This window comes from Musca domestica, unplaced genomic scaffold (assembly GCF_030504385.1).
Source record: "Musca domestica strain aabys unplaced genomic scaffold, Musca_domestica.polishedcontigs.V.1.1 7, whole genome shotgun sequence".
Taxonomy (NCBI): domain Eukaryota; kingdom Metazoa; phylum Arthropoda; class Insecta; order Diptera; family Muscidae; genus Musca; species Musca domestica.
Window position 1 is genome coordinate 5,973,174 of NW_026712383.1, and position 27,583 is coordinate 6,000,756.

General features: G+C 37.7%; 2 protein-coding genes across 2 annotated transcripts in view; one reads left to right on the forward strand and one right to left on the reverse strand.

Moving 5' to 3' along the window:
* LOC101896101 (ATP-binding cassette sub-family C member Sur) overlaps positions 1-27,583 on the forward strand; it is a 223,289-nt gene that overhangs the window by 36,679 nt on the left and 159,027 nt on the right. Inside the window, exons 2-3 of the mRNA XM_011297641.3 lie at positions 4,041-4,393; positions 4,519-4,694. Of these exons, the coding sequence (XP_011295943.1) occupies positions 4,041-4,393; positions 4,519-4,694 (529 nt within the window). The remainder of the gene's footprint in view (positions 1-4,040; positions 4,394-4,518; positions 4,695-27,583) is intronic.
* On the reverse strand, positions 13,391-15,549 carry LOC131806034 (tigger transposable element-derived protein 6-like). The gene is made up of 2 exons (XM_059129907.1): positions 15,224-15,549; positions 13,391-15,160 (listed from the first exon to the last, which is right to left on the reverse strand). The coding sequence occupies exons 1-2, from the start codon at positions 15,230-15,232 to the stop codon at positions 13,658-13,660; spliced, it is 1,512 nt and encodes a 503-aa protein (XP_058985890.1). The 5' UTR covers positions 15,233-15,549; the 3' UTR covers positions 13,391-13,657.

Here is a 27,583-nt window from a genome sequence, read left to right on the forward strand (position 1 = left end):
GTATTAATTGACCGTGCCATTAGAATAAATGCCTAATATTATTGCGAAAATAGTCTGGTGATTGTATTAAAGCCTTGGACACGCAAACATTTTGGCCGCAGACCTTGGGCATTCCAACAGGACTCAGCAATCAGTGCGCGCCATCCAAGAATGGTTACAAAATGAGGTTCCTTGCTTCATTTCCAGCGCACAATGACTACCAAAATCTCCGGGTATGAATCCGTTGGACTATTGTGTCTGGATTATTTTGGAAAGCAAGTTAGGCACTAAAAAATACCAAAGTGTCGATCACCTCAAGCAAGCGCTTCGCCGGGAATGGACCAAAATACCGAAGGGCAACATTCGGGCAGCCTGTGACTGTTTAATTGGCCGATTGAAGGCCATAATTCTTGCCAAAGGTGATTCGAACAAATCCAAACTTATTCTAAAATTTGATGCTATTTCTGGCATTTTTTGCTTTCATTAAATACAATTAAAAAAATGTAGAAATTATGGCGTTAGACTTTGTTGCATTTTTTTATTTCACCCTGTATATACTTTGTTGGGTCTAAAATTATTATTTCGATGAGACACAAACGGAATGATGATATAACAAACGGGGACAGTAGCTATAAATACGAGTGGGAAAGAGGGAGAGAGAAAGAGCGAATAATGACGTCACAATGATATTTATGAAGCTAAGACTGATCGATTAAGAATTAAGTATGGAAAATAGCAACGTGGAAATTTAGCGGAAGGATTAAGTTGTGAAGGCTTTCAAAAAACAGCTGTTTTGAGAATTGAAGCCGAATGACCTACCGGAAGTCAAAATTTTTGGTGAATGAGATTATAAAAATTTGGCCAAAATTTTTTTTATCAATTAATTGTGTTCAGCGACGTAACTCATTTTCGGCGGTCAAAAAGGTAGTAGTGGTAACACGATAATTGAGACCTTTTCGTCATACAGTAAAATTTTAGACTCTTCGGCCCATAAAATATTCCTCAACTTTTGATGGGAAAACTTAGCTATTGTTTTGTCAAACCCTATCCTATATTTATCGTGGGGTTTAGTAGTTAACAGCACCTTTCGTGGACTTCTGACTTTAGGCTGCGGCTGCCTCGAAGGGCCATTTCAATACTTGTTTGTATGTTTAGGTCATCTGTTATTTGAGTGACTAGCAAAAACGAGTTATGTTTTGAGTACCTTGCTATCCTTTTTACTAATTTTTCCTACATTGCAGAAGGCCTACCTCGTCTGATTTTAATTTTATTGCATTGCGAACCATTGCCGATGAATAACCAAGACTTTGAACTTATGTGCAAGACTTTTCTTTAGAAATTAATTTTTGTATTATGGAACGTTTTTCCGGGGTGCAATGTTTTGAAATCCTCATTGTTACAAATATGCATACAAACTTTTAGCAAATATCTTTCAATTTTCAACGTTATTTAATTTTCCTTAAAGCAAAAAAAAAAAAAAAAACACCGTTTGCAATTCAAATGCGATATTGAGACGCAGTAATATTTTTATTTTACAATTATTACAACATCAAAACAAGTAAAAAATATTAAGTTCGGCCGAGCAGGAAACATTTTAAAATAAAAGTATCTGAATTCAAGCGGGTTTCACTTTAAACTTCATATACCAATAAGGCCTTTTGCATAATACAAGTTAACTTATCAACAAACCAGAAAGTGGGTGAGGCCGTTGTATGTGGTCCAAAACGGGAACCACAAAAGACAATTTTATACTTCAAGGATTTTCATCTACCAAATCTTCTTAAATACCAAATTTGAAAGAATTTAGTGGGTAAATGTGACTATTATTATTAGAATACCGGATATCGGTGGGTATCGTTATATGTGCGCTATATGAAAACGTGGACATAAATGTTTAATGTTCTGCTACAGCCGCTAGATCCCATTACGAGCTACAAATACCAATTTCGGAACAAATGGAAATGTGGCAAAAACACCGAATAACAGGAGGAACCGTTATAGGGGGGATATACCAAAACAATATAAATTATTCTGCAAAATTTTGAAGCTCTACGTCAAATAATGTGGGCTGTATCGTGATTTTAACATACAGACGGAGAGACAGACGGACTTCGTTAAATCGACTTAGAATTTTATGCTGCTTATGAGTAATATAATTATGGGGTCTACGACGAATAACTAGGGATGTTACAAACGGAATGACAAAGTGAATATACCCTTCTTTTCAAGTTGGAGGCTGCCACTGTTTATGCTACTTCTTATTGAGATAACAAGTAAAAAAGCTGTAAGTTCGGCCGGGCCGAACTTTGAATACCCTCCACCATTTGGTAAAAATTTGGCAATTTTCAAAAAAAAAAAAAAAAAATAATAATAATAATAAAACCCGTTAAAAATTCTGTTGAAGTCTTAAAAATACTGAATGTAGCCGTATATTAGGGTCTATAAGACGACGTTGACCTGCATAGACAACTTTTGTCACAAGCTATTACAATATTCTAATTCGAAACTTAAAAAAAATCTGTTTATAATGTAGCTAAAATCATCAAAATACCGAATATAAGGAGGTACCATGGAGTTATAAAACGTTGACATGCACAGACAATATTCTGGCATAGGCTGTAGTATTCATTACGAAATACAAATCCCAAATTTTAAATAGTTCCTGTAAATAATGTCGCTAAAATCATTAAAATACCGAATATCGGGGGTACCGTTATATGGGGGCTATAGGAAGACGTGGACCTACATGGCCTATTTTCTGTCTTAAGCCGTAGTATCTATTACGAACTTTAATACCGATTTTGAAACAATTCCAGTAAATAATGTCGCTGAAATAATTAAAATACCGAATATCGGGGGTTACCGTTATATGGGGGCTATAGGAAGATGTGAACCCACATAGCTCATTTTCAATACCAAAAGTCCTGCAGACATAATACACATTTGAGTAAGATTTTATAACCTACTTCATTTCGTTCTTAAGCTAGAGTGATTTATACAGACGGATAGACGGACAGACGGACCGACATTGATAAATCGACATAGAATTTTATGCTGATGAAGAATATATATACTTTGTGGGGTCTAAAATTTAAATTTCGAGGTGTTACAAACGGAATGACAAACTTAATATACCCTCCATACTATGGTGGAGGGTATAACAACTTGTAGACAACGTGTTGACTGTCTCATACGGGATTGAGTGAAGAGTGGGAGTTTTATACGACGTGTACTTTTCACTCCTTCGTTTTGTGTAAAAGCGCTCTATTAATTTTGGAACGAAACTGAAAAACAGAATTTGTTTTTTTTTTTTACTCCCAGGAGAAAATTTGGTGCTCCCGCTCAGATTTGAGTAACGAGTGAAACTCGCTCGAATATTAGGCGGCTTGTCCATCATTCTGTATATGATCGCACATGATTCAGTTGCAATTCGATTTTTCGGGATCTGTTTAGAAGTTCACAGCCAGATTTCATACCTTGATATATTTGATTTTTTGGAAGATAAGTCCCTATATTTTGAATTTTGTATCCAATCAATTTTTTGAACTTTTCCATTTCCTTATGAGAGATGTTTTGTCATCGCCGATTTCGGTGCTGGCCCAACTTACCTCCCCCCCCCCTTTTTGTGGTTTTTTATATTTATTACTTTTTCCATTATGTCTGACATTTTGATAAATTTCAATAATAAAGCTAATAATTATTTTCTGTCCCTCACCCTCTCCTCCTTCACTCCTATTTTTCCTCTCCAAATTAATATTTATTTAGTTAGTGAGAATTTTATAAATTTCCCAGGCCCAACAACTTTGAACCCAATTCTCGGTAATTACAATTAAATTTATTATATTTGTCTAGTTACCAGCCGACGTCGTCTTAACGCGATAACAGCATCAAGTGGTGGCTGGCGGTAATGCATTTTATTGGACCAAATAAAGTCAATTTAATATTTCTCTTTTTTTATTATTACATTATGTCCTTTTGCCTTTTCTTGTGATTTTCCCTTTCTTTTTGTGATTTTCTCTCACTTAACGCTTTTCCTTAATTTTTTTCTTCTTCTTGTACAGGTGCCATAAAACTTTGTTAACATTTCATAATTTACGGGCAGCCGTGGCCCTATTACTGCTGGCCATTAATAGCATTGAATTAGCCAAGGCTCTGTTGCCTTTGCCCCCTGGCATTGGAGGGGATGGTGGTGACGGCAGTGGTGGTCATAATGTTGATGGCAGCAGTGCTGATAATGTGAGCGGAAGTCAAAGTAATTTGCCACAGCTTCAACCAACAACATCCGTCGAAGGCGAAACGCAACCAATTATTATTGTCATCGGTTCATCGATGTTGGCCAATGCCATAGCCGGCATTATTTTGACCATAATGTTAATGTGGTATCATCGGGTTGTGGAAATCAAAAAATCTCTAGGTTTGTAGTGTTTGTATGGAATGGTCGTTCATTTGAACGACTTTTTTGTGTGTGTGTGTGTATGTGGATTGTTGTTAATGGCTTTTCCCTTTTCTTCTTCTCCCCCCCACCCTTTCTCTTTGCAGAATATCTATACGTCAGCTGTACGGTGGCTGTATTAATTTTCATGCTGCGCATCTATGAATTGGCGGAAATTGTTTATTATGATTCAATTATGGAACTGGAATCGGTAATACAGGCCTCAGCAGCGGCGTGTTTATTATTTTTGGCCATCATTGATGGCTTTACAGTTTACAAAGAGGTAGGTTGGTTCTTTTTTCTCCTCGTACTCTGTCGTTTTTTAATTAAGAATTGTTAATAAATTTTCCAACTTTCAATACAAAGAACCGAATGTTACGTTTTAATAAAGTGTATAAATTTTGTTGAATGGTCGGCCGGCTGAGGCCCTCGAGCGTAAATGTAATATAAATGGAACGTTGTGATATTTGCCGGTCGATTGGCAAGAAAATATTAAAGATAAATAATGATGATGGCATATTGTGTGTGTTTCCTTTTTTAAATGGACTTTAAATGAGATGAGAATTCAAAAGGCTCACGTAATGGGAAATGATTGGGAAAATATGTATGTGGGTATACACATACATGTGTAATGGAAACTTCGAGTCCGATTATCGAGGAAACAATGTTCTGCAACTTCAATAGAAAAAGGATTTGCCGCTATATATGACAGTTATATGTATGTGGATTTGCAGAAGCACATCCTTCCAGTGGATAGAAATTATACCCTTGCCGAGGTGGATGCTTGTCTAGATGGCCTAAGCTCTGCATTCAGATTAACCATTGAAAAAAAAGTGCCAAACCAGAAATCAGGAGTCGTTTCCTTGGAGATCTTCCATCCAACATCGTGAGATTCATCGCAGAGCGGAAAAGGCAACGGAGTATATTAAGACGCACAGCAGATCCTGATCGCCATCCAATCCTCAAGGCCGACATAAGGAACTTAAGCATAATAATCAAGCAATTGAATATTATTCACGAAAAAAGATAGCTTCAAGGGCTACTTCGAGTTGAACTCGAAGACATATGGGAAAGTCAAAAAAGTGGTATTCTGACATTCCAGCAGCCTATAAAAGGATACGTAAACAATGATGTAGTGATTACTTCAGATAACACATAAAAAACTGTAATCCTGGCTGACGGTACACAGGATAGTCGGAATTGGAAGGAATTAGTAACAACGTGCCATTTGTTCAATTCAGCGGCGAATTCAAAGCAGATGGGTCTTCCATCAATGCTCGTCCCTGGAAGGAAAATGGATTTGTTGATTCAGATACGGTCCGCTTAACTATAGCAAAAAGTCTTGTGGCATCGATAACGTCCCTGATATTTCTGTAAAGAAGGCTGGTGAAGCCCTGTTCTTGCCATCTTGTTTAAAAACTGCCTCAACATTGGCTATTTTCCAATAGCCTGGAAAGAGACATTAGTGTTGCCAGTTCCTAAGCCCGGAACAGACGCAAAATTAAGAGAGAGAGCTATGGACCGATATCTCTATTGTCCCCCTTTGTGAAGCTACTTGAACACTTCCTACTGCGCCGAATCAACCGGATGATCGAAAAGAGGAGGATACTAAATGACTGCCAATTCGGATGTATAGCAAAAAAACCTTGCACATCATGCCCTCGCAGGTTTTACAACATACACCGCGGATGGTTTCAAGACCAAAATGGGAACAATAGCAATTGGTGTGGACTTCACTAAAGCCTTTGATACCCGTATGGCAAAATTTCATTTTATACATAATACAATCGTTTGGATTCGATGGCAAACTTGTCGCATGGTAGCAAGCTTTATCCGGGATCAAGTCTTTCGGGTTAGAGTTGATAGCCTTCAGAGTTCACTGCTGTACAACATGTTTGTTAGCGTCATCCTGGACTGCCTGAAGGAAGATTACTGCTAATGTACGCCGATTACTTTTTACTGGCGCTTCGGAGAAGATTGAATGCATACATGAATACGCTTCGCAACTACTTTAACATCTGTGGTTTACAAAGGAAGACCTATGGCAATGGAGAATGTTTGCTTATTAATATATTTTATACTGTAACTATTAAATATATATACCGTGGAGAACAAGCGCAAGATGCGCAAATATAAGAACAGTGGTTGCGGATGCTTGGAAAAGAGCGACAGACGTGCTTTCCAATTGGCTACCATACTCCAAGGAGTCGTCTAGCTAGTGAAGCTGAAGACTTTGGCTGAGGATAATGTCAGGCTTTTGGCCATAGTTAGCAGCCGTGACATGGAGGATACCATCAAGGCAGCCGAAATTCTTAACGATCTTATAGAACTGGAGTGCATTGCGCTATCAGCAACCACTGTAGATAGGACGACGGTCCCAACAACGGGAGAGCGGATGGCCCTGGCAATAAAGGGCGGTCAGTTCTTCAACGTCTTCTACCTACATAGCAGCACTGAATATCGCACCAACGAAGAATTTTGCTAGGCCTGCGACATCCTCCTAAAGGGCGGACGGTCCTATATCTATGGCTGTGTCGAAGTCTGTTCCCAAGGCTTCAGCAGCAGCAACCAAAGCCGCGCTTGCAAATGACTCGCAGCAGCGAACGTAACATAGGCCGCCCTCGTGAGAGACGGCAATCTCAAGATGGCGGCTCCCCCCATAACCATCTATGAGGCTAGTGTGAACAAGGTCAGGACAGCGTTGAGACTTCACCATCAATATGCTGACGAAGCGTGTAATATCGCTTAGACTAAGTAGCCTTAATATATATGAAAAGGTTAGGGCCATACGTACCCTGACAGGCTTTCCGTCAAAATCACGGCCGAGGAAATTAAAATTGAGCTAGAAATCGTCTTCGTACAGAGCCTTGTCAATATTTCGCCAGATAAATGGCTGGTTATGGTCGATAGGCAAATCGATATACATAAATTTTATACGGTCAAGAGGCTGTTTAGTTTGAGCATAGTCCTGTGAAAGATGCACTGCTATAACTGTCAGCGACATAGACACATCGCTGTTAATTGCGGAATGTCGTCTATTGTGAGAAGTGTAGAGAAGAGCACACTATTCAACTGTGCCCCACGCAACTCGGATGCAGAGAAAGAAGGAAGCCGAGCCCAAACAATCTGCCAGATCTGGCCGCATTTCCGCAGAAAATATCAGAATAACTAACGCTAATGCTGCGGGGGGAAAAACTGGACAGCCGCAGAAATCCACCTGGCCTACCTAGTACCCCCATTCTCCTTCTGACCCACCCAAAATGTCGGAGGACTAATAAGCCAAACCAAAGAAGTTTGGAGACCTTTTAACGTTAGCTGAGGCAAGGTCGTTTGGTCCTAGATTTGGGCATATTCGGGAGGAAAGGGGTAACACGAAAACTTGGTTGGCCCTTATGGTTCACATAGCCCTAAGCTGCTACTCGTTATTTTCTGAAACTAGAAATCACTTCTTGCGGAATTTTTTCCTGGAGCATCAGCCGGGCATTATTCTACTGGCAGAAATTTGGCCAAAAGTTTTACAGTTTTTCCCTAGCCAAAAGTTTTACTGCCTCTCACCTTCTTGGGGGATCGTCGTGTGTCGCTAGTTTCTGGATGGATGATGTATCCTCCATAGCGTTCGCTTCTATATATCAGCACCCAGTTAGTTCTTTCCAAATTTTGGATCTGGACCCTATCACAGTGACGACCTAGCGGTTGGTAGAGATCTGATGGCGAAACACACTTATATGTTTGTTTTGTGCGGCTTTTTTCTAGAATTGGTCCCTGAATCTATCAGTTGTTTAGGGGAGTTTCGTACGCTACTTATATTTCGAGTAAAGAAGTTTCGTATGCCATTTATGTTCCCAGTTAAGCCGTTTCGTCTTAAGTGTGTTTCGTACGCCACTTACATTCCGACGGGTATGTGTAACGAGTCTTCCCGTCGATCAGCAGCCAATGACCATTTGGGGTAAGCCTTATCAATGACTCTAAGGTCATTCGGTACCATCTATTGAGAAGAATAGTGATCCTATTTCGGTTTTGGGTTGTAAGGCTTCTGCGAAGCATTATCGACAGGATCGGCTTTCACCTTCCCATTAGTGTGCTTCCCACTATCCTTCCTTACCGCTGCCGAAGCATATGAGACGAGCTGTTGTACAATGGTGCCTCGTCACTATTTTTTTTCGATTGGGGTTGCTGACCGTCATTTGACTGCAACCTCTTCACAGCCAGTGGCTGAGATTGGGATTTGGTTGCCTTCGATGCTGCTTCCTTCAGCGAGATTGTTCACTCGCCGTAGCCATCGCTGCGCTGTCCATCTGTTGAGTCACAACCTTCGCAGATGAATCAATTGATAGGCCCTCACATTCTTGGGTTCGGCACTCTTGGTGCCGGGAGAGCTCAGCGGCACGTCCATTAAAAGACTTCCATTAATGAAGATGCCGCTAAGTCATCCCTCTATCTCCTGTCTGGAGAATGCGGGTTTGACGATGGTTACCGACGGATTTTTATATTGAGCACTGGGACAATTCAGGTGGACTACCTTGAGAGTTAACCCTGTATCCATGTTCTCTTCCTCGTCAGACTGGGGGTTCCCAGAAGTCTGCAAGGATGCTCTCTTGACTCTGACTAAATAGTCCAATATTCGCAATAATGAGACGGTTTAAATAATTTTTCTTCCATATGTCATCGTTGTCCTGTGGAGACTGAAGTCGAGCATGGCTCCATGCCATGGCGATGACTCCGTTAGAGCGCAGTAGATACCAGGAGTATTGCAGGTTTACCAATACTGATGGACACGTGATCGCATATCACCGTAGAGTTAAGGGGTCGGTTCTCTTTATGTGGGGACTAGGACAGAGGTTTTAGTATTTTAGGGGCGTCAAAGCATCGCCTCGTCAGTCTAAGGACCATTGGTATCATAAAAGCTCTGTTAGAACGCAGGTTTTGCTATTTTAGGTGCGACAAAACATCGTCTCGTCAGTCATTGGAAGACAGAGGACTATTACAAACGTTAATTCGTTAAGGAATAGTTCTTTCCAATAAGTTTTAAAGCCAATATTTTTATCCTTTATTATAGAAATAATTTGTTCTGATTATCCTTCCCCCCTCCGATAGTCACATCTCCATAAGTTAAAATATTTTATTAAACATTTATGTCTCTGTTTATTTTTCTCTTGGCTTTACTACTCTCTTTTGCTTGTTTGTGGAAACACAAACAAAAGCTGCATCAAATGAAGAAGCTTATGCATAAATCTGTTGCCAGTTTAGCATATATTTCCGAATTAAGCTAAGCCACAATATAAGCTAAACAGAAAAAAGCAACGAAACTGAGAAATAGTAAAACCACAACAAAACTAATATTTTTCTTACAATTCGTTGCCCAGCCAAAGAAAAACAAAAAAAAAGAAAATAATGAAAATATTAACAAAAACAGGAAAATAGAAACAACAATCCTGTTGGCATTGTAGCGGAAGTAAATTTATAAACTAAGTAGTTTTCCGCTTACTTGAGGACCAAAAAACCCAGAAACAGTAAAGTATGTAGGTACTACTTAGAATCCATTCAATCCAGGATAAAGGCGCAACTAGAGTTGACATTAATGGCAACAATCCTAGCCACAAATATTCGCTGTAGCTGCTAGAATGAAAAAAATGAAACAATAGCTCAAGAATTCCACGGCACCATCAGAGCTGAATTTTTAATAAAATCCGGAAATTTATTTGTTTATACAATTCACAGAGCTGTGGAAATATTTAGCTGGACAGAAAGCCAGAGAGTAAAGGAGAGGAAGAGGGTGATAAAAAAAACTAAGGACAGAAAAGAAGTGAAAACTGTTATGGCTGCTACAGCACATCAAAATACAAGAGCACCAACAACAAAACCACAACAGCAGAAAACAGCAAAAATGCATTTGCATTTTGATTGCATAAAAATGAAAAGCATTAACTTGACATCAGGCTACGCCTTGACGCCCAAACAGGGTCTCAACCCGGGGAGGGTGGAGGATTTTAATGTCGATATTAAATTTTAATTTAGGGATGTGAAATTAGACCTTGAAAAAAGTATTCTTTACAAAATCCAAGTATGTGAATGTTTGGGATAGTCCTTGAAAAAATATTGTCAAAGAAGTTTAACGACAGGGTTTCCTCTTAGGCTAGAGTAGGCCACCGGGGTGCAATGTTTAGTAAAGAAATTTAATTGTTCTGAGACCGAAAGAGGAAGACAGTTATTTTCGTTTGATAATACGTATATTGTGTATGAACTTATACTGTGGTTATTCCTCTTCGGTCCGGAATTGGAAATGGCTGTTCGAATCTACTCGAGACACGTCGCAGGGAAGCAGGGGGTTTTTATTCCAGAGACCTAGCTAAGTACTCCAGTCCTTGGGATTCCGGGAGATTGACGCAAGATTATTGGATGGATTTTTACGCGAGAGACCTGGATAAGTATTCAAGCAGGAAATATGAGGGAGTGCAAGGCTACAGGAGATTCAATCCGTATTATTATTACAGGGATATTGAAACTACAGCTGCAAGAGATCTTATATATGTATTCTTGCAAATCTATAGATATAGGAAGAGACCTTTATAAGTATTCAAGCTGGATCTACAAGGACGGCTTCAGGAGACCTTAATAAGTACTCAAGCAATTCTACTAGTTTTCACGGATAAGTGAACACCTTTTTATACTTAAAGAGAATGGCGGGACTACCCATTGTAGAAGAGAAAAATTTGTGTTAAAAATCTTCGAGTCATTAGAAAATGAAGGAAGAGATAGTGCCTCTTCTCGAAATGATGTGTGCAATGATTGAAGTAATGATTACATTAAAGACGGAAGAAGGTAGAGGTGGTATCGATGAACAATGTCTTGATATCACACAAAAAATGGAAAAGAAGATGTCTTCAAACTTGTCACGGATCTAAAGGAGAAAGTAAAGAAGCCAAGGAAAGTGTGTAGCCGAGGAAACTAAGGACTAAGGAATTTTTAACGGATAGCAAGGAGGCAAGATGCAAGTGCAAGGCTTTCAGGCAGTGGTAAGAGGTCTTACTGATAATTTGTCTAACTCAAAGAGAGCACGACTTGCAGCTGAAACCGAACGTGACGGGTTGGCTGCTAAACTAGAAGCTAAAAAAAAATAGAGTTCGCTGCGGAAATAGCAGAAAATATCAGCAAAGTCGACAGAGTTGTAGTAGAAGACCCCATTACTGAAGTTGAAGTACTTGTGCAAGAAACAGAAAAAAGACCTGAAGATTTAAAAGAACTACTGTCAACTACTTAAGAATCCTAGTGGCGAAAGAAGCAAAATGTCATACTAATGTCGAAATGAAAAAGGACAGAAGTCAGGGATGAGCTGCATACCAAAGAGGTGCAGATGAAAAAGAAAGGCTATGAAATGTGGTAAACACAAGGTATTAAGGCATTAGAGGTTGCCTTGATATCACACAATAAATGGAAAACAAGATGCCTTCAAACTTGTCAAGAATGCTCTGTATGTAGCCAAGGAAACTAAGGATGAATTATTAGCATCTAATTAGGAGACAGGTTGCAAGTGCAAGGCTTTGAAGGTAGTAGTAAGAGAGCTTTCTGATAATTTGTCTAGCTAAAAAGAGCACGACTTGCATCTGAAACCGAATGTGACGCGATGGCTGCAAAACTAGAAGCTAGGAAGGATAGAAAGCGTGATGAGTTCGCTGCGTCGCAGTGGCCGAAAAATGGCTCGTGAACTGAACATATCGCAAAAAGTGCAAGAACTTACACTGCAACAGAAAAAAAGACTCAAAAAGCTAAAGAGTTGCTTAGCTTGGCCGAAAGTGGTGAACTGCCGAATTAGGTTTTCTCCGATGAGGAAACATTCGGCCATAATTCGTGCCAAAGGTGACCAATTCGAACACATCTAAACTTATTCTACAAATTTGATGATATTTCCGACATTTTTTGCTTTCATTCAATAAAATGTAAAAGAAAATATAAAAATTATGACATTTGACTTTATTGCAGGTTTTCTTATCTCACCCTGTACAGGTCGCAATTATCGTGCGTTGGGGTTACGGTTACAATTAAAGCTTATTGTGTTTGGAGATGTATATTGGACAAAAAAAATTAAAATTTTCCAGTCGCTCTATAGGTTAAATTATAGGTTAAAGCCAATCGACACAGAATTTTGCAGGAGAAGAGAATTAACTACAGGGAAGAAGTCTAGACCATTGAATTATGTTTAGCTGTGAAATGGGTCACAACTTTCGTGTGAAATGGTTTTGGATACCTTACAACACGATGGAGTGCGTAGATATTGGGCAAATATCCCCGATCAAAAAGCTAAGGGAAGGGCTCTATGACATGATATAAAAACTAAATCTTCCAATATGGATTTGGACATAAGGGGCCTTTTAACATATTGTAGTGTTGTAGGGGATCACATGGTCGGCCCAGCACGACCATAGACTTTGCTTTCTTGTTTTGTAATAAATATTTAGTACATTACAACTACTCAGTGAAGAAAGAGGTTTTATGTTAAAAAAAGGATTTCATTTTAAAGACCAGAATATGTATGGCTACTTCTGCCAGAGGACTTAATAAGTACTCCAGCAGGATCTTCAGCGATGTGCTAGTTTACGTCTGCGAGAGACCTTGATAAACACTTAAGTGTGATCTACAAGGATATACACGGCGACGCTTGCAAGAGACCGTAATATGTTCTCTAGTAGGATCTTCAAGAATATGCCAAGATTCAAGGATTTACGGCTTAGAAATCTGGAGAAGTACACTAAGAAAGAATGTCCACGGTTAATTTTACATTACAGTAAACTACGGATAAATGCACATCGTTTTTCTAGTAAGTTTTTGTGCACTTATCCGTTTTTTGCATTTATGCAAACCTCGGATAAATGCACAACGATTGCATTTACACTAACATTGCATAACTGCATGATAATTGCATTTATGTAAACATTGTTCCATTTTTAGAAAACAATTATTACATGAAAATATTAAGAAAAGAACTATTTTTAAATAATTTTTTTATTTTATTTGTATTTAATCCACATTGTACGCTTATGAACATACATATATTAAAAAACTTAAAAATTAGTTCAAACAATTTATAAAGTAAAAAAAATCACAAAGTTAATTTTTTGGTTTTAGTTTTCTTATTTTCTGACCAAGTGTCCGGCATTTTATGCATCGACAACTTGAAGGAAATAGAAAAAATCAGTTCTGTTCAGAAAAATTATTTATCTTAAAACTTGTTTTTATAAAAAAAATTGAGATTTACTCATGTGTACTAAAAAAATCTGAGATCTTTTTTTGAATCAAACTTTCTGTCTTTAGCTTCAATAATGCATCTTCCATTTTTTCAAAATCAAAATCCAAGTTATTGCTTTCACAATAGTTTTTGAAAATGTTGTATGCTTTTATAGCCTCCGTGCGACTAGGAAGAGGATCTACGGCACAATCGGAATCGTCAACACGCTCATCAATATGATCAGGAATTTTATCTCCGTTTACCCAACCAATTTCCTTTAAAATATCGCTTTCAGTAAGATCACCGTAGCATTCTAAATTGTCGTCACAGTCTATAATAGAAGAAAACTCTTTTTCCGGAATTGGGGGTAAATCGATGGTTTCACAATCCTCTAGAACATTCGTTTCTTCTTCATGATTTATGAACCCGGCTTTTTTAAAACAGTTTTTAATCACCGTAGGCGTTACAAGCCACCAAGCCCTTTTGATCATTTTAAGTGCTTGCAGAACAGTTATCCTTTTTGAAAAATTTTCAGATGACATACCTCCCTCCAGAGCCAATAACTGTTTACGGATTAGGCATGAGCGGTATTGCACTTTAAAGTTTTTAATTATGCCCTGATCCAGAGGTTGGATGAGGGATGTTGTATTTGGTGGCAAGTAATGTATTTTTATATGTTTAAAAATAACCTCATTGGGAATCTTATGACAGCTTGCGTTATCAACAAAAAGAACAATGTTCTTTTTCAGGATTTTGTCGAAGTTGTTTAAAATTTCAATCCATATGGAAGTCGTCATCCACGCATTAGGTTGTCCATAATATTTGATTGGCATCGTTTTTCCCCTGCAGCAATGTGGATTATTTGCTTTTCCAATCACATACACATGCTTATCAGACCCGTCCGAATTACATAAAAATAGGAGAGTCAATCGCAGTTTGGAAATTTTTCCACCAAACACTGACTCGCCTTTTGATGCATATGTCCCTGTAGGTAGTGCCTTATAAAATAGTCCTGCCTCATCGGCATTGTACACTTGATCAGGAGATAAGTTTTTGATTAAATTTGGTAGGGTTGATTTTGTCCAAACTCCAGCAGCCCCATAGTCAGCAGCAGCCTTTTCCCCGCAAATTTTTCGAAAAGTAATGTTTTGATTTTTTTTCCAGCGCTGCAACCAACCATCGTTTGCTTCAAAATTATCAATTTTCATTGAAATAGCAAACTGATTAGCTCTTTCACATATCATTGGCCCTGTAATGACTGCATTCTTTGATCTCAAGTCTTTAAACCATGTTGTAACGGCCTTGTTTACCATGTCATAATGCCCTGGTTTAAAGCGTTTCCGCATGATATTCTCCTGGCCAGTCCTTGAAGCTTCAAACTTTCCTTGATTTTTTAAAATTCTTGAGACTGTTGATATATTAACTTTATACTTATCAGCTAGGTCCTTTCGACTGCAGCCGGTTTTAAAAGACTCAATTAATCTCAACTTTTCCTTTACGGTGAGCGTATGTTTTGAGCTCATGGTTGTCTGTTAGGAACAAAAATATTAACATATTTAAATCAAAAGTCAATAAAAAGCTCATGAACTTACAAAAACCATAGATATGTTTTATCCAGCAATAAAATACGCAAATAAAGACAGCTGATTTTATTTATTCACATGTGCTGCTCATTTCTGAGGAGTTGGATAAAAGTGTAGTATGTTTATTAGAGATGTGCATTTATAAATGTAAACTGACACTAAAAAAGTACTTTTTGGTTTGGAAAACTCATGCATATATGAGTTGTTTGCATTTATGCGTGTTGCATTTAACCGGGTATTTTTGCATGTAAAACCGTAAAAAAGACTCGCGGCTTCAATTGGACATGCACTTATGCGTTTTTTGCATTTATCCGTTTTGCATTTATCCGTCGTTTACTGTAGTCAGTTATCAATTAATCGATGTTCACTCTTCGCCTGTCTTTTATTGTCTGTGCTGATTCTGTCATCGTCCGTCCCTTAATACGTGGCTCCACCACGTCTTTCGTAGTGAAGTAAAGGGAACTTGTTTAGCACAACAACTTCACATGTGCTCATCATAGCCAAAGCTGGTGAGGAATTGCTGGTATATTGGTCTTCTGATATCTGCTAGCCTGAAATGAATATTTGTGATCGCCAGTAGAAATCTCAAGAAATAATTACACAGTAATTTGTGTAGCTAAAAATGTATGAAGGGATTTTTTGTCGATTTTCAGTAGTCCTGAATGTCCTTCCAAAATTTGTCTTTGTTGACATCCCTATCACGTTGTTGTTTTGCAGTTTTTTTACTCACAACAACATTCTCTCTCTCTCCCTCACGCACACACACAATAAGCATAAGCATTTCCCTTTTGCGGTACACCCAACAAATAAGTGGCAACATTAACATTACAAAAACCACAATATCAACGCCAACAACAATAACACCCCCAATATCACCAACAACAACAACAGTAACGGGCATCAATGTCGTAGAGCTAACCATGCTTGAAAACCAAAGTAAATGCAATTCAGCTGCAACAGATATTTAGAGCTCCATAACTTATGAGACGACACTGATTTCTCGTTGGAATATACAACAGCATCAACAACAGCAACAACAACAAGAAGAAAATGAGCTGTAACGGAGATGTTACAAAATCTGATGTGGCCACTTTTGCCATTTAAATTGCAAAAATGTTGACAGTTTCACAAAATTAAATAATTTATATTTAATGTAAAATAATATAGCAAAGGATACCACTGGGAGAGAGAATTGGAGAGTGAAAGAACCTCTGTGACACTGATGCCAAAATATCAAATGACAAATCAGATTTAAAATTCAGGATCGGGTTTACTTTCAAATAATTTCCATAAACAAAGCACTTAGTTGGCTGTTAAGATTTTGGCAGTGGTTATGTGTTGGAGTTCGAGATGTATAAAGAAGAAGAGGCTAAATAGAAAGTAAGAGAGTGGTTCGAAATGGAAATCTTTACAAATTAATTGAGGTCATTCTGTCGAGATTTAAACAGATTTTTGAATTGGTCCTGTAAGTGGATGGTTTACGACATTTTTGCAGTAATATTCTTAATAATAGGGGATATGATATTTTAACAGTTGCCGTAGCAACATATCTACCAAAACTATTAAAAATCTACTCCATAATTCAAATTTAACCAGTAAAGAAATTATTAAAGTCGGGCGGGGCCTACTTTATGATAACCTACACCACTTTGCTGATTTAGTAGAGTTCCACATAGCAATTAAAAGTTTTTATAGGAGAATTCAATCATACACGCTACGATTATAACTATAATTTAAAGTTCAAAAGACTAAATATGCCGAAGCATTTGTATATTTTAAATTCGGACTTGTATTGCCCAATTGATATATATGGGAGGTATATCCAAATCTGAACCGATCTGTATTTCATATATTTCCCTGAATATCGTTGTTACGGAGTGCATATTACGGCTGGGGGTAACAAATATAACAAATCGGATGAACAATATATATGGGAGCTATAGCTATATCTGAATCGATCTACACCAAATTTGACATACTAGCTTCTAGACTTAATCCGGTCGTAAATGCCATTTGGGCAAATATTACACGTTTGGTGCACAATAAAAGGTAAATCGAACGAAGTTGATATATATGGGAGATATATCCAAATCCGAACCGATCTCGATAAAATTTAGCAAAGTTATTTCTGAGCTGTATTTGATATATTTCCCCAAATATTGTTGTTACAGAGTGCATATTACGGCTGCGGAGGACAAAAATAAAAAATCTGATGAACAATATATATGGGAGCTATAGCTATATCTGAACCGATTTCGATCAAATTTGCTATACTTATTTTCAGGTCCAATCTGATCGTACGTGCAAAATTCCTTACTATTCGGACTGATATTACACGTTTGGTGCACAATAAAAGGCAAATCGGACGAAGATATATATGGAAGCTATATCTAAAGTTTGACAGATTATCTCCAATTTCAATATGGTTCGTCCTTGGGCCAAACAAATGATTTGTGCAAAATTTCATCTGGATAGGGCAATAAATGCGAACTGTACTTTGTTTACAAAAATACATGGACAGACGGACGGACGGACATGCATAAATCGACTCAGAATGTGATTTTATGCGGATCATCAAAAGGAACTATGGGTCTATCTCGTTTCCTTTTGCCTGTTACAAACAAATGCACAAAGACATAATACCCTGACCACCTTGTGGTCTAGTATATCTTGTCCTATGCTAAGATATTATGGTTTCAGACATTTGTGCTGGGCAACAGCTCCCTGTGATGACTGTCACAAATAATCTTTGTTTGAACTATGAGAAATCCAATTTCAGGGTAGGAATTTAAGGCAGTTTGGTGGACCAAAGACCTTGTCATTCATCGTAAAATACAAGGAGGTCATACAATAATAATGAGGGAGCTTTTAACACTGTGAAGTTCCAGTCGATCAACAACGCTATCAGTGCTTCTAGTTTTTCCACAGTCCTGATTGAATGGTTTGGTGGAATGCTAAAGAAGCATGATGATCAATTCACGCTTGGGATAGAGTTCCATTAGGAAAATTGTCAGCAGAGGAACACCGTAAGGGGCAGTCCTTTGATCCCTTCTGGCTTCTGGTGATAAATGAAATAATAGTGCGTTTCGATTAACTTTGTATACAGGGTGAGATAAAAAAACTGCAACAAAGTCAAATGCCATAATTTTTACATTTTTTTTAATTTCATTGAATGAAAGCAAAAATGTCGGAAATAGCATCAAATTTTAGAATAAGTTTAGATTTGTTTGAATTGGTCACCTTTGGCACCAATTATGGCCTTCAAACTGCCAATGAAACACTCAGACGCTGCTCGAATGTTGCTCTGCGGTATTTTGGCCCATTCCCGGCGAAGCGCTTGGTTGAGGTGATCGACACTTTGGTATTTTTTAGTGCCAACCTTGCTTTCCAAAATACTTCAGACACAACAGTCCAATGGATTGGTATCCGGAGATTTTGGTGGCCATTGTGGGCTGGAAATGAAGCAAGGAACCTCATTTTGTAACCATTCTTGTGTGGCGCGTGCTGAGTCCTGTTTGAATGTCCACGGTCTACGGCCGAAAAGTTTGCGTGCCCAAGGTTTTAATACCTCCAGAATATTTTCGCGATTATATTTGGCATTTATTCTGATGCCACGGTCGATTAATACGAGCTGTAATGGCGGTCCTCACCATCACCATGGCCGGCGATTGAGTTCTGGTGGCCAACCGAAGGTGCACATTTTCAGCTGACCTCTTCGGCAAGTAACCACGATCATTTTGTTTGTTTACAAACTGCTGGACAACGAATGATTTCTCATCGGAGAAAACCAAATTCGGCAGTTCACCACTTTCTGCCAAGCGAAGCAACTCTATAGTTCTTTTGAGTCTATTTTCTTTCTGTTGTGGTGTAAGTTCTTGCACTTTTTGAAATTTCAATGGCTTTACCCCGAGCTCATTTTTCAATATTTGCCGAATGGAATATTGCGATATGTTCAGCTCACGAGCCATTCTTCGGCCACTGCGAAACGGATTTCGATCAAGTCGCTTCTTTACTTTTCGAACCATTTCTGCTGATGTTGCTGTTTTCTTCCGTCCATTACCTTGACGCCGGGCTACGCTACCAGTATCACGGTAACGAGCGATGCTACGAGACACAAAAGATTTATTTACATTTAAATGCTGGATTGCTCGAACGATAGCCACTTGTGGTTTTCTAGCCAAATATATCGAAATCACACTATCACGCTTGAATTCCATCACGAATAACTTTTTTTCTGGAAAATTCTCATTAAAATGCTTTTGTACGCCTGTAAACAATATAATGAGCTGTCACTGGAATAATTTTAATAGCTGTCGGACGAGTGGCTTAGAAATGACAGCACTCTGTAGTTGGTTGCAGTTTTTTCATGTTATCCTGTGATTAATTAATCCCCCATACCTTTTAGTAGGAAGAAAATAGCTCCTCCTAGCCTCGATACTATCAAGTTGTCGTTTAAATATACTTTTTTTTATCACAGATGCCTTCAAAATCAGATTTCCTTAACTCTTGGTTCTTTAGAATTCTTATGGCATACTTTATATATCTCACTTTTCCCTGTTCCTTCTATTGAGACATCGGGCTTTACTACAGGTATTCATTAGTGTATAATGCGATCGGCTGTAACATTAATGCCTGGTATCACATTAATATAACAATTCCTTAGAGTCAAAGTTATTGTAGAAGCTTTATCCGCCGTATGGGCACAAAGAAAATACTTGTCATAGCTCCTCGGTTGGGTATAATTATAGTAAAGAAGTAATACTCAATTTTTAGCCTGTTATGTAGGCTCTTCAGTTTTGTTTAAATTTCTAAATATTGGTCGTCACTCACTCTTCCGAAGGACATACCGTGGCATTGTTCCTCCCACCTTCCCAATGACCTTACCTCCAACAAAAACTATTTAAAATAATATTTTTGTAACTTTTTAATTTCTAACAATTTTTTTTATTTTCTATTTCAAAATGCCACAAATTGTCATTGAAACCTAACGAAAACAATAGAAATTTGTTGTTCAAACAGAACAATTCGCCAGAGAGCACTCAAAGCAAAAAAAAAAAAAAAAATAAAAAACAGAACATAAAACGCCAGCTAGCGAGCGAGCGATGCAAATGCCTTTCACGATTACAATTTTTATGGCCATTCAATTGGGGTTTTCTAAAAAAGCGAGAGAGAGGGAAAATAAAAATAAAAATTTGTTTGCCAACAAAACTCAAACAAATCATTCATAGTTCGATTGTTGAACATAGCTGGCATAACAAGCTCCTCAACAAAACGGGGTGGAGGGACCTTCAGAATTTTAAAATCCTATTTAAGAGGAAACTGCAAAAAATCAAATGTGAGAAAAAAAAACAATAGCAGCAAAAGGCATAGGCGGAAAATTATATGCAGATTTTATTGCCGAAATGCACTTCCCCAAGGAAGTCGTTAGCTGGCAAAACTACCTTGAAATGGTGAAATTTAAGGTTAGATGTTAGAAAAATTGTTAGACAACAAAAGCAAATGCATTTTTAGTGGGTATATGTTTAATAGGTTCCCCTTTTGCAACACATTCAGTTATGGAAATTTCAAGAATTTTTCCATGAAATCCAATTCCATATCTCCAAATCTGTGTTTAACCATTGCCATAATAAATGTCTCGGTCACATGATAGACTAGATCCATACAATCTGCACAACATATTGCATAATTTTTAGATGGATTTCCTTGGCATCCTTGCAAAACCATAACCATAAAGTGCTACACTGCTGGGTTGGTTGGTTGGCTGGCTGGCTGGCTGGTTGCACGACTCTTATCCAGACACACTGCAATGCATATCACGATTTTCACATAGAAATAAATTTGTTCTTTAACAAAAACACAAGATGAAACAAAAAACACTAACAAAAGTTGGAGATCTATGAACCGCTCTCTATCTCTCTCTCTCTCGTCCTAGCCAGAAAAATCATAAAAAGCGATAAAAGACATGTATCGTCAGCTGCAGCTGGTTCCCAGTTTGCAAAAAAAAAAAAACATTCCAAAGCAAAAGGTTTTGTCTCTGTGGGCAAAAACAGACACACACACACACACACTCATACACATCCAACACATTTGCTTTTTATCCTGTTCAAAATTCATGCAACAATAGAAATAAAAACCGAAAGAGCAGCCATCACAGGCATTCAACACTAAAACTACAGAACAAAACTATTTTGTACTTCAAAAAAAGTATCAATGATATGAGGGCGGGGTGCGTATGATGAATATTTTTAATTTATTTGTAACTTATACGCCTGAAGGTATGCCATAATAATGTGAACGACAAATTGGAGTAATAAAGGATGATTTCTTACGAGAAAACCAGTAAAAATTTTTTAAAGTCGTGCGGGGCTGCATTTATGATACCCTACACAACTTTGCTAATTTAGTAGAGCTCCACAGAACAATTAAAAGTTTTTATGGGAGAATTCAATCATACACCCTATGATTATAATTATAATTATAATTTAAAGTTCAAAGGACTAAATATGCCGAAGCATTTGTATCTTTTAAATTCGGACTTGCATTGCCCATTTGGTGCACAATTAATTTGAAATCGGATAAAAATATATATGGGAGCTATATCCAAATCTGAAACGATCTCGATAAAATTTGCCAAAAAATATTTCTAAACTGTATTTGATATATGTCCCTGAGTATCGTTATTACGGAGTGCATATTACGGCTATGGGTAACAAATAAAACAAATCGGATGAACACTATATATGGGAGCTATAGCTATAGCTGAACCGATCTTCACCAAATTTGGCATGCCAGCTTCTAGACTTCGATCATAAGTGCCAAATTCCATCCCATTTGGGCAAATATTAGACGTTTGGTGCACAATCAAAGGTAAATCGGACGAAGTTATATATGTAAGCTATATCCAAATCTGAACCGATCTCGATAAAATTTGGGAAAGATATTTCTGAGCTGTATTCGATATATTTCCTCAAATATTGTTGTTACGGAGTGCATATTACGGCTGCGGAGGACAAAAATAACAAATCAGATGAACAATATATATTGGAGCTATAGCTATGTCTAACCGATTTCGATAGAATTTGGCATACTTATTTCAGGCCTAATTAATCGGTCCCAAACGTGAAATAAAGTGTTCACCGAACTTGTCTCCCAATAAAACCACAGTTACCCGTGCTGTGTGATAATGATTGAATGAGTTCAATGAAAAAAGTTAGAAGTCAGCCAATGTATGTTTATTTAAATATTTTAATAATTAATATTTATACCCTACAACACTATGTGTTGGGGGTATTATAAGTTTGATTGGGCCAGAATTTATGTAACACCTCGAAATATTGGTTTCCCACATAGGAAAGTATATATGGATCTTCCTAGCTCGCCGAGCTGAGTCGATCTAGCTATGTATGTCCGTCCGTCCGTCTGTCCGTCTGTCCGTCTGTCCATGTTAATTTGTAATCACTCTACAGGTCGCAATTATGGCCCGATCACGAAATTTAGAATGTAGGTGGGGTTACTGTCAGAATAGAACCCTATTTCTTTTGGAGATGATCGCATAATATTTAGGGGTTGAAATGGACCAAAAACTGAAAAAATTCCTGATTTTGCAGTTGCTCTACAGGTCGCAATTATAGACCAATCGACGCGGTATTGCGCATGTAGCTAGAGTTTAGGGCGGGGAAGAAGCCTACCAATTTGGGTGGTCATCGGATAATATTTAGCGGGTAAAATAGACCATATCTTTTGTGTTGAAAAAAATAAAAATTTTTCATTAAACCGCGAATATTTTAAATCCCGGCGAAATCAAAAGCCATGACAAGGTTACTTCTGATCTTTACATTGATGTTAACATCCAACAAATCGGATATATAGCAAAATATGTGCGATATATATGTCTATTAAAGAAGATATGCTTAAAAGATCTCTTATATGTTGAGAACGGCTGAACTGAATTCGACATTTCTCATTAATTCAGAATGGCCTCTTGGCAGGAAAGAAAAAACGTCTAAAAAATCGCATAAAAATATCTCTCTAAAGATGAAAATATTGGTTTTGTAACATTTTCTCATATTTTTTCAATTTTGTCATATTTTTGGCATATTTTCATTTTGAATTAAACATTTGGTAATATTTCTACAGCTAACAAAACTAAGTAGTTAGGATATCAGGATATCATATACAGATCCCATTTATGGCCCGATCCTTACGAAATTTTGCATGGGGATAATATGAGGGTCAGAATAGATGCCTACTCTTTTTGGAGATGATCGCTATATATTTAGGGGTTGAAATGGACCAAAAAACTGCAAAATTGTCAGCAGGTCGTAATTATCGCCCGATCATCATGCACATTTGAATGGGGGTTACCGCACATTGCAAAAGCCAAGCAGTTTTGGATGGCCATCCAAAAATATTCAATGTGTGAAATAGTTTGCCAACTTTTGTAGACAAAAGACGAAAATGTCCATTCCAGTGACTTTTTGGAGAATTCACAAATACAGGAAAGACGCACTTCTGACTATTTAGTTAATGCTGATTTCGTTGAAATATAGTCAAATGTCTGTATCTCATATAGATGCGTTTCAGTCAAAAACCAATAATAAATGTTAATCTTTTGCCACTTCTGAGAGATTATAGGTCTTTGGGAAATATTGGTTTCAGATCTAGGAAGACCATTTAAGTGCAACTTCTACCAATAAATTGGTAATGAGCAAATTAGTTTAAGTTGCTATTATTCGAAAATTAGAGAACGAAACCTGATGGTTTTCTTTTATTATTTGTCACAATATCTTGTGGAATTCTTTCGAGTATCTCGCCTATATAAACTGTATGATTTATTATAGTGTTGTAGGGTATTCAACGGTCGGCCCCGCTCGAATGTAGCCTTTGCTTACTTGTTTTGAAAATATTTTTCAAAACAATAAATACATACACAAAAATGGCAAAAGTCGGGCACACTTAGAAAAAATTATAATCAGCTGGTAGCTCTAGCTTACCTTTTTGTTGTACCATGTTGCAAAATAAACATATATTCTTTTCAAGCTTAGCACATTCCAATATTTCTTCCAAACCAAAATCTGATAAGAAGAAAATCTGGTAAAAAGGTAGAATTCCCATAAACCACAATTATATAATATGGGTTTCAAAATTTTAATCAGTTGTGGGCGAAGTTCCAGAAGGAGTGTACCATTTTCTTATAAATGGGGATATTATTGCTCTAAAAATTGGCACATTCCAATATTTTTAGCAGCACAAGACTTAATATGAATATGGGATTTATTGGCCCAATTTTTCTGATACCTACCCCACGAAAGAAGGGGGGGGGGCAAAGGGGGAAACATCATGCATCTCAGTATTTCTATCAAAAATAGATCTTATGTAAATATGGAATATGTCAGTGCACTCTTTCCGGTAAAACTTCCAACTCCAAAAATTCAGCAAAGAACGTGCACTGTTTATGATGGGTTTGATGGGCAGAAACTTTCCTGCAATCAAAAGAAGCACTTCGACATCATAAGCAACGTCCTTTATTGCACTTCATTTCAATTTCTTGGGTATATCTTTAATTACCACCGCAACCACGATCATGGTGATGGAAAACCACCCTGTGGTGTAGCCCTGGTGACCGATCTCTTAATGGAGTTCTTTCCAATGTTGCTGATCATAGCATCAATTCATTCTATGAGGAGCTGGGGGACACCAAGTTTAAGAGAGAGAGAGAGAGAGAGAGAGAGAGAGAGAGAGAGAGAGAGAGAGAGTTATGAATGGATTCGAATGTGACATTTTTAATTGCTCCCTCGAATTCGTCATCTCGACGTGACCTACGACGTCATGTTGCGCTGCTTCAACGGACTTGCTATTCATGTAGGCATGCTGATGGTAGTCGGATGTATCGGAGTTTTGATTACAACATTAATTAATATTAGAGACTATTAAGTCTGTAGTCTTTTGGAAGTGAATGACTTGGAACACTTAACGTAGGTCTCTTTATACCTACCACCTTGAAAAGGAGGGTATATTAACGTGGGCATTCCGTTTGTAATATCCCTAAATATTCGTCGCAGACCCCATAAAGTAAATATATTCATAATCAGCATAACATTCTAAGTCAATATAACGATGTCTTATGTCTGTCTGTCCTTTGAAATCACGATACAGCCCACATTATTCGACGCAGAGCTTACAAATTTGGCAGCACAATTTGTGTTGGGTCTAGGATGGTTGGTCTTGAAAATGAGATATAACGGTCCACGTTTTGGAGTAGCCGCCATATAACGGTAGCTCCCAATATTCGGTATTTTGATGATTTTCGCCATATTTTTTCACGGATTTGTCTATAAATTGACGTTTGTAGGTCATTATTTATTCTAGCTCCTGGGGCCCGAAACATTTTATGTGAGGTTTTGGTATAGCCCCCACATAATAGTACCTCCCGATATTCATTATTTTAATGATTTTTGGCACATTTTACCACGGATTTGTCCAAAAATTGGTATTTATAGTTCGTAATGGGTTCTAGCTCCAGTGGCGGAACGTAGTATATAAAGGTGTACGTTTTGGTATAGGCCCACTAATACGGTACCTCTCCATAGTCGGTATTTTTATTCATATTAAGTTAGTCATTCCGTTTGTAACTCCTCGAAATATTCATATAAGACCCAACAAAGTATATATATTCTTGATCAGCGTAAAATTCTATGTCGATTTAGCCATGTCCGTCTGTCTGCCTGTCTGTTCGTCTGTCTGTTGTAATCACGCTATCTTTCGAATGAATTGAGATAGAAGGCTAAAATTTTAAGTCCGTAGACCGGCCATGTAGGTCCACATTTTCATATAGCCCACATATAACGGTACCTACCGATATTCGGTATTTGATGATTTTAGCGACATTACTCACCAGAATTGTTGCAAATTTGGTATTTGAAGTTCGAAATGGATACTACAGCCTAAGACATAAAATTATCTGTGCAGGTCCACGTCTTCGTATAGCCCCCATATTTGAAGTTCCAAATGAATACTACAGCTTAAGACAGAAAATTATCTGTGCAGGTCCCCGTCTTCGTATAGCCCCCATAAAACGGTCCCTCCCTATATTGGGTATTTTGATGATTTTAGCGACATTACTAACCGGAGTTGTTTCAAATTTGGTATTTGAAGTTCGTAATGGGAACTACAGTCTGTGACAAAAAATTGCCTATGCAGGTTCAGGTCTCGTATAGGCCCCATATATCAGTACCTCCCTATATTTGGTATTTTGACGAGTTTAGGTACAAATCTCACCCAAATTGTTTGAGATGTCGTATTTGAAGTTCGTAATGGATCTACAGCCTGTGACAAAAAATTGTCTATGCTGGTCCAGGTCTTCGCACAGCTCCTATATTACGGTACCTCCCTATATACGATATTTTGATGATTTTAGCTACATTATTCATCGTTTATTTCAAGTTTCGAATTTGAATATGGCAAACAATGTCCACGTCGTATAGACCCCAATTTTTAAAATTTTAACAGAATTGTTTAAGGATTTTATTTTTTGAAAATTTTCAAATTCGTTCCAAATGGTGGAGGGTGTTCAAATTTCGGCCCGGCCGAACTTACTGCTTTTTAACTTGTTATGATTTGATTTCGGATGATTTTTTCACAGATTTGTGTAATAGTTGGTATTTGTCGTTCGTAAAGGGTTCTAGCTCCGACTGCAGAACATTGAAAATTTAGGTCCACAATTTCCTATAGCGCACATATAACTATATTTAAGAAGATTTGGTAGATTATAATCCTTAAAGTGTAAAATTGCCTATAAAGGTCCCCGTTTTGGTATGGCCCCCATATGAAGACCTCACCCACTTTATGGGTTTTTGAAAATTTCAACAGCAGTACAAAAACAGTCTTGCTGGTATTTGTAGTTTAAGGTGGAACATGTTTCAATTCAGATACTTTTATATTACTTTTTTTCTTTACCGAATGGTGGAGGGTAGTACAAGTTTGGCCCGGCCGAACATAATGCTTTTTTAATGAGGTCACCTTCTTAATTCTACCATGAATTGGACGCTCCCTGGTGACTTTTATTGGCGCCCTCGCTATTGTTATGGTGTGGCTTTATTACAATCAAAGCTGTCGATAATCGAACACCCCCATTGGGGGGGGGGGGGGGGGTGCTACACATTTATGGTATACCAATCCAATGAGATCTTGGTCTTGAAATGTTTTCGCATTAAAAATTAGTTATGGCCCATGAAGGTAAGCTAATGGTCTTAGCTATAATGAGGTCTCTAACGAAAGTGGCATTTGAGACTGCAGCAATAAATTGAGTTGTCAATGTGGCGTATACTTTACGACAACAGCAGTACGTATAGCTGTACTTACTGTGTACCA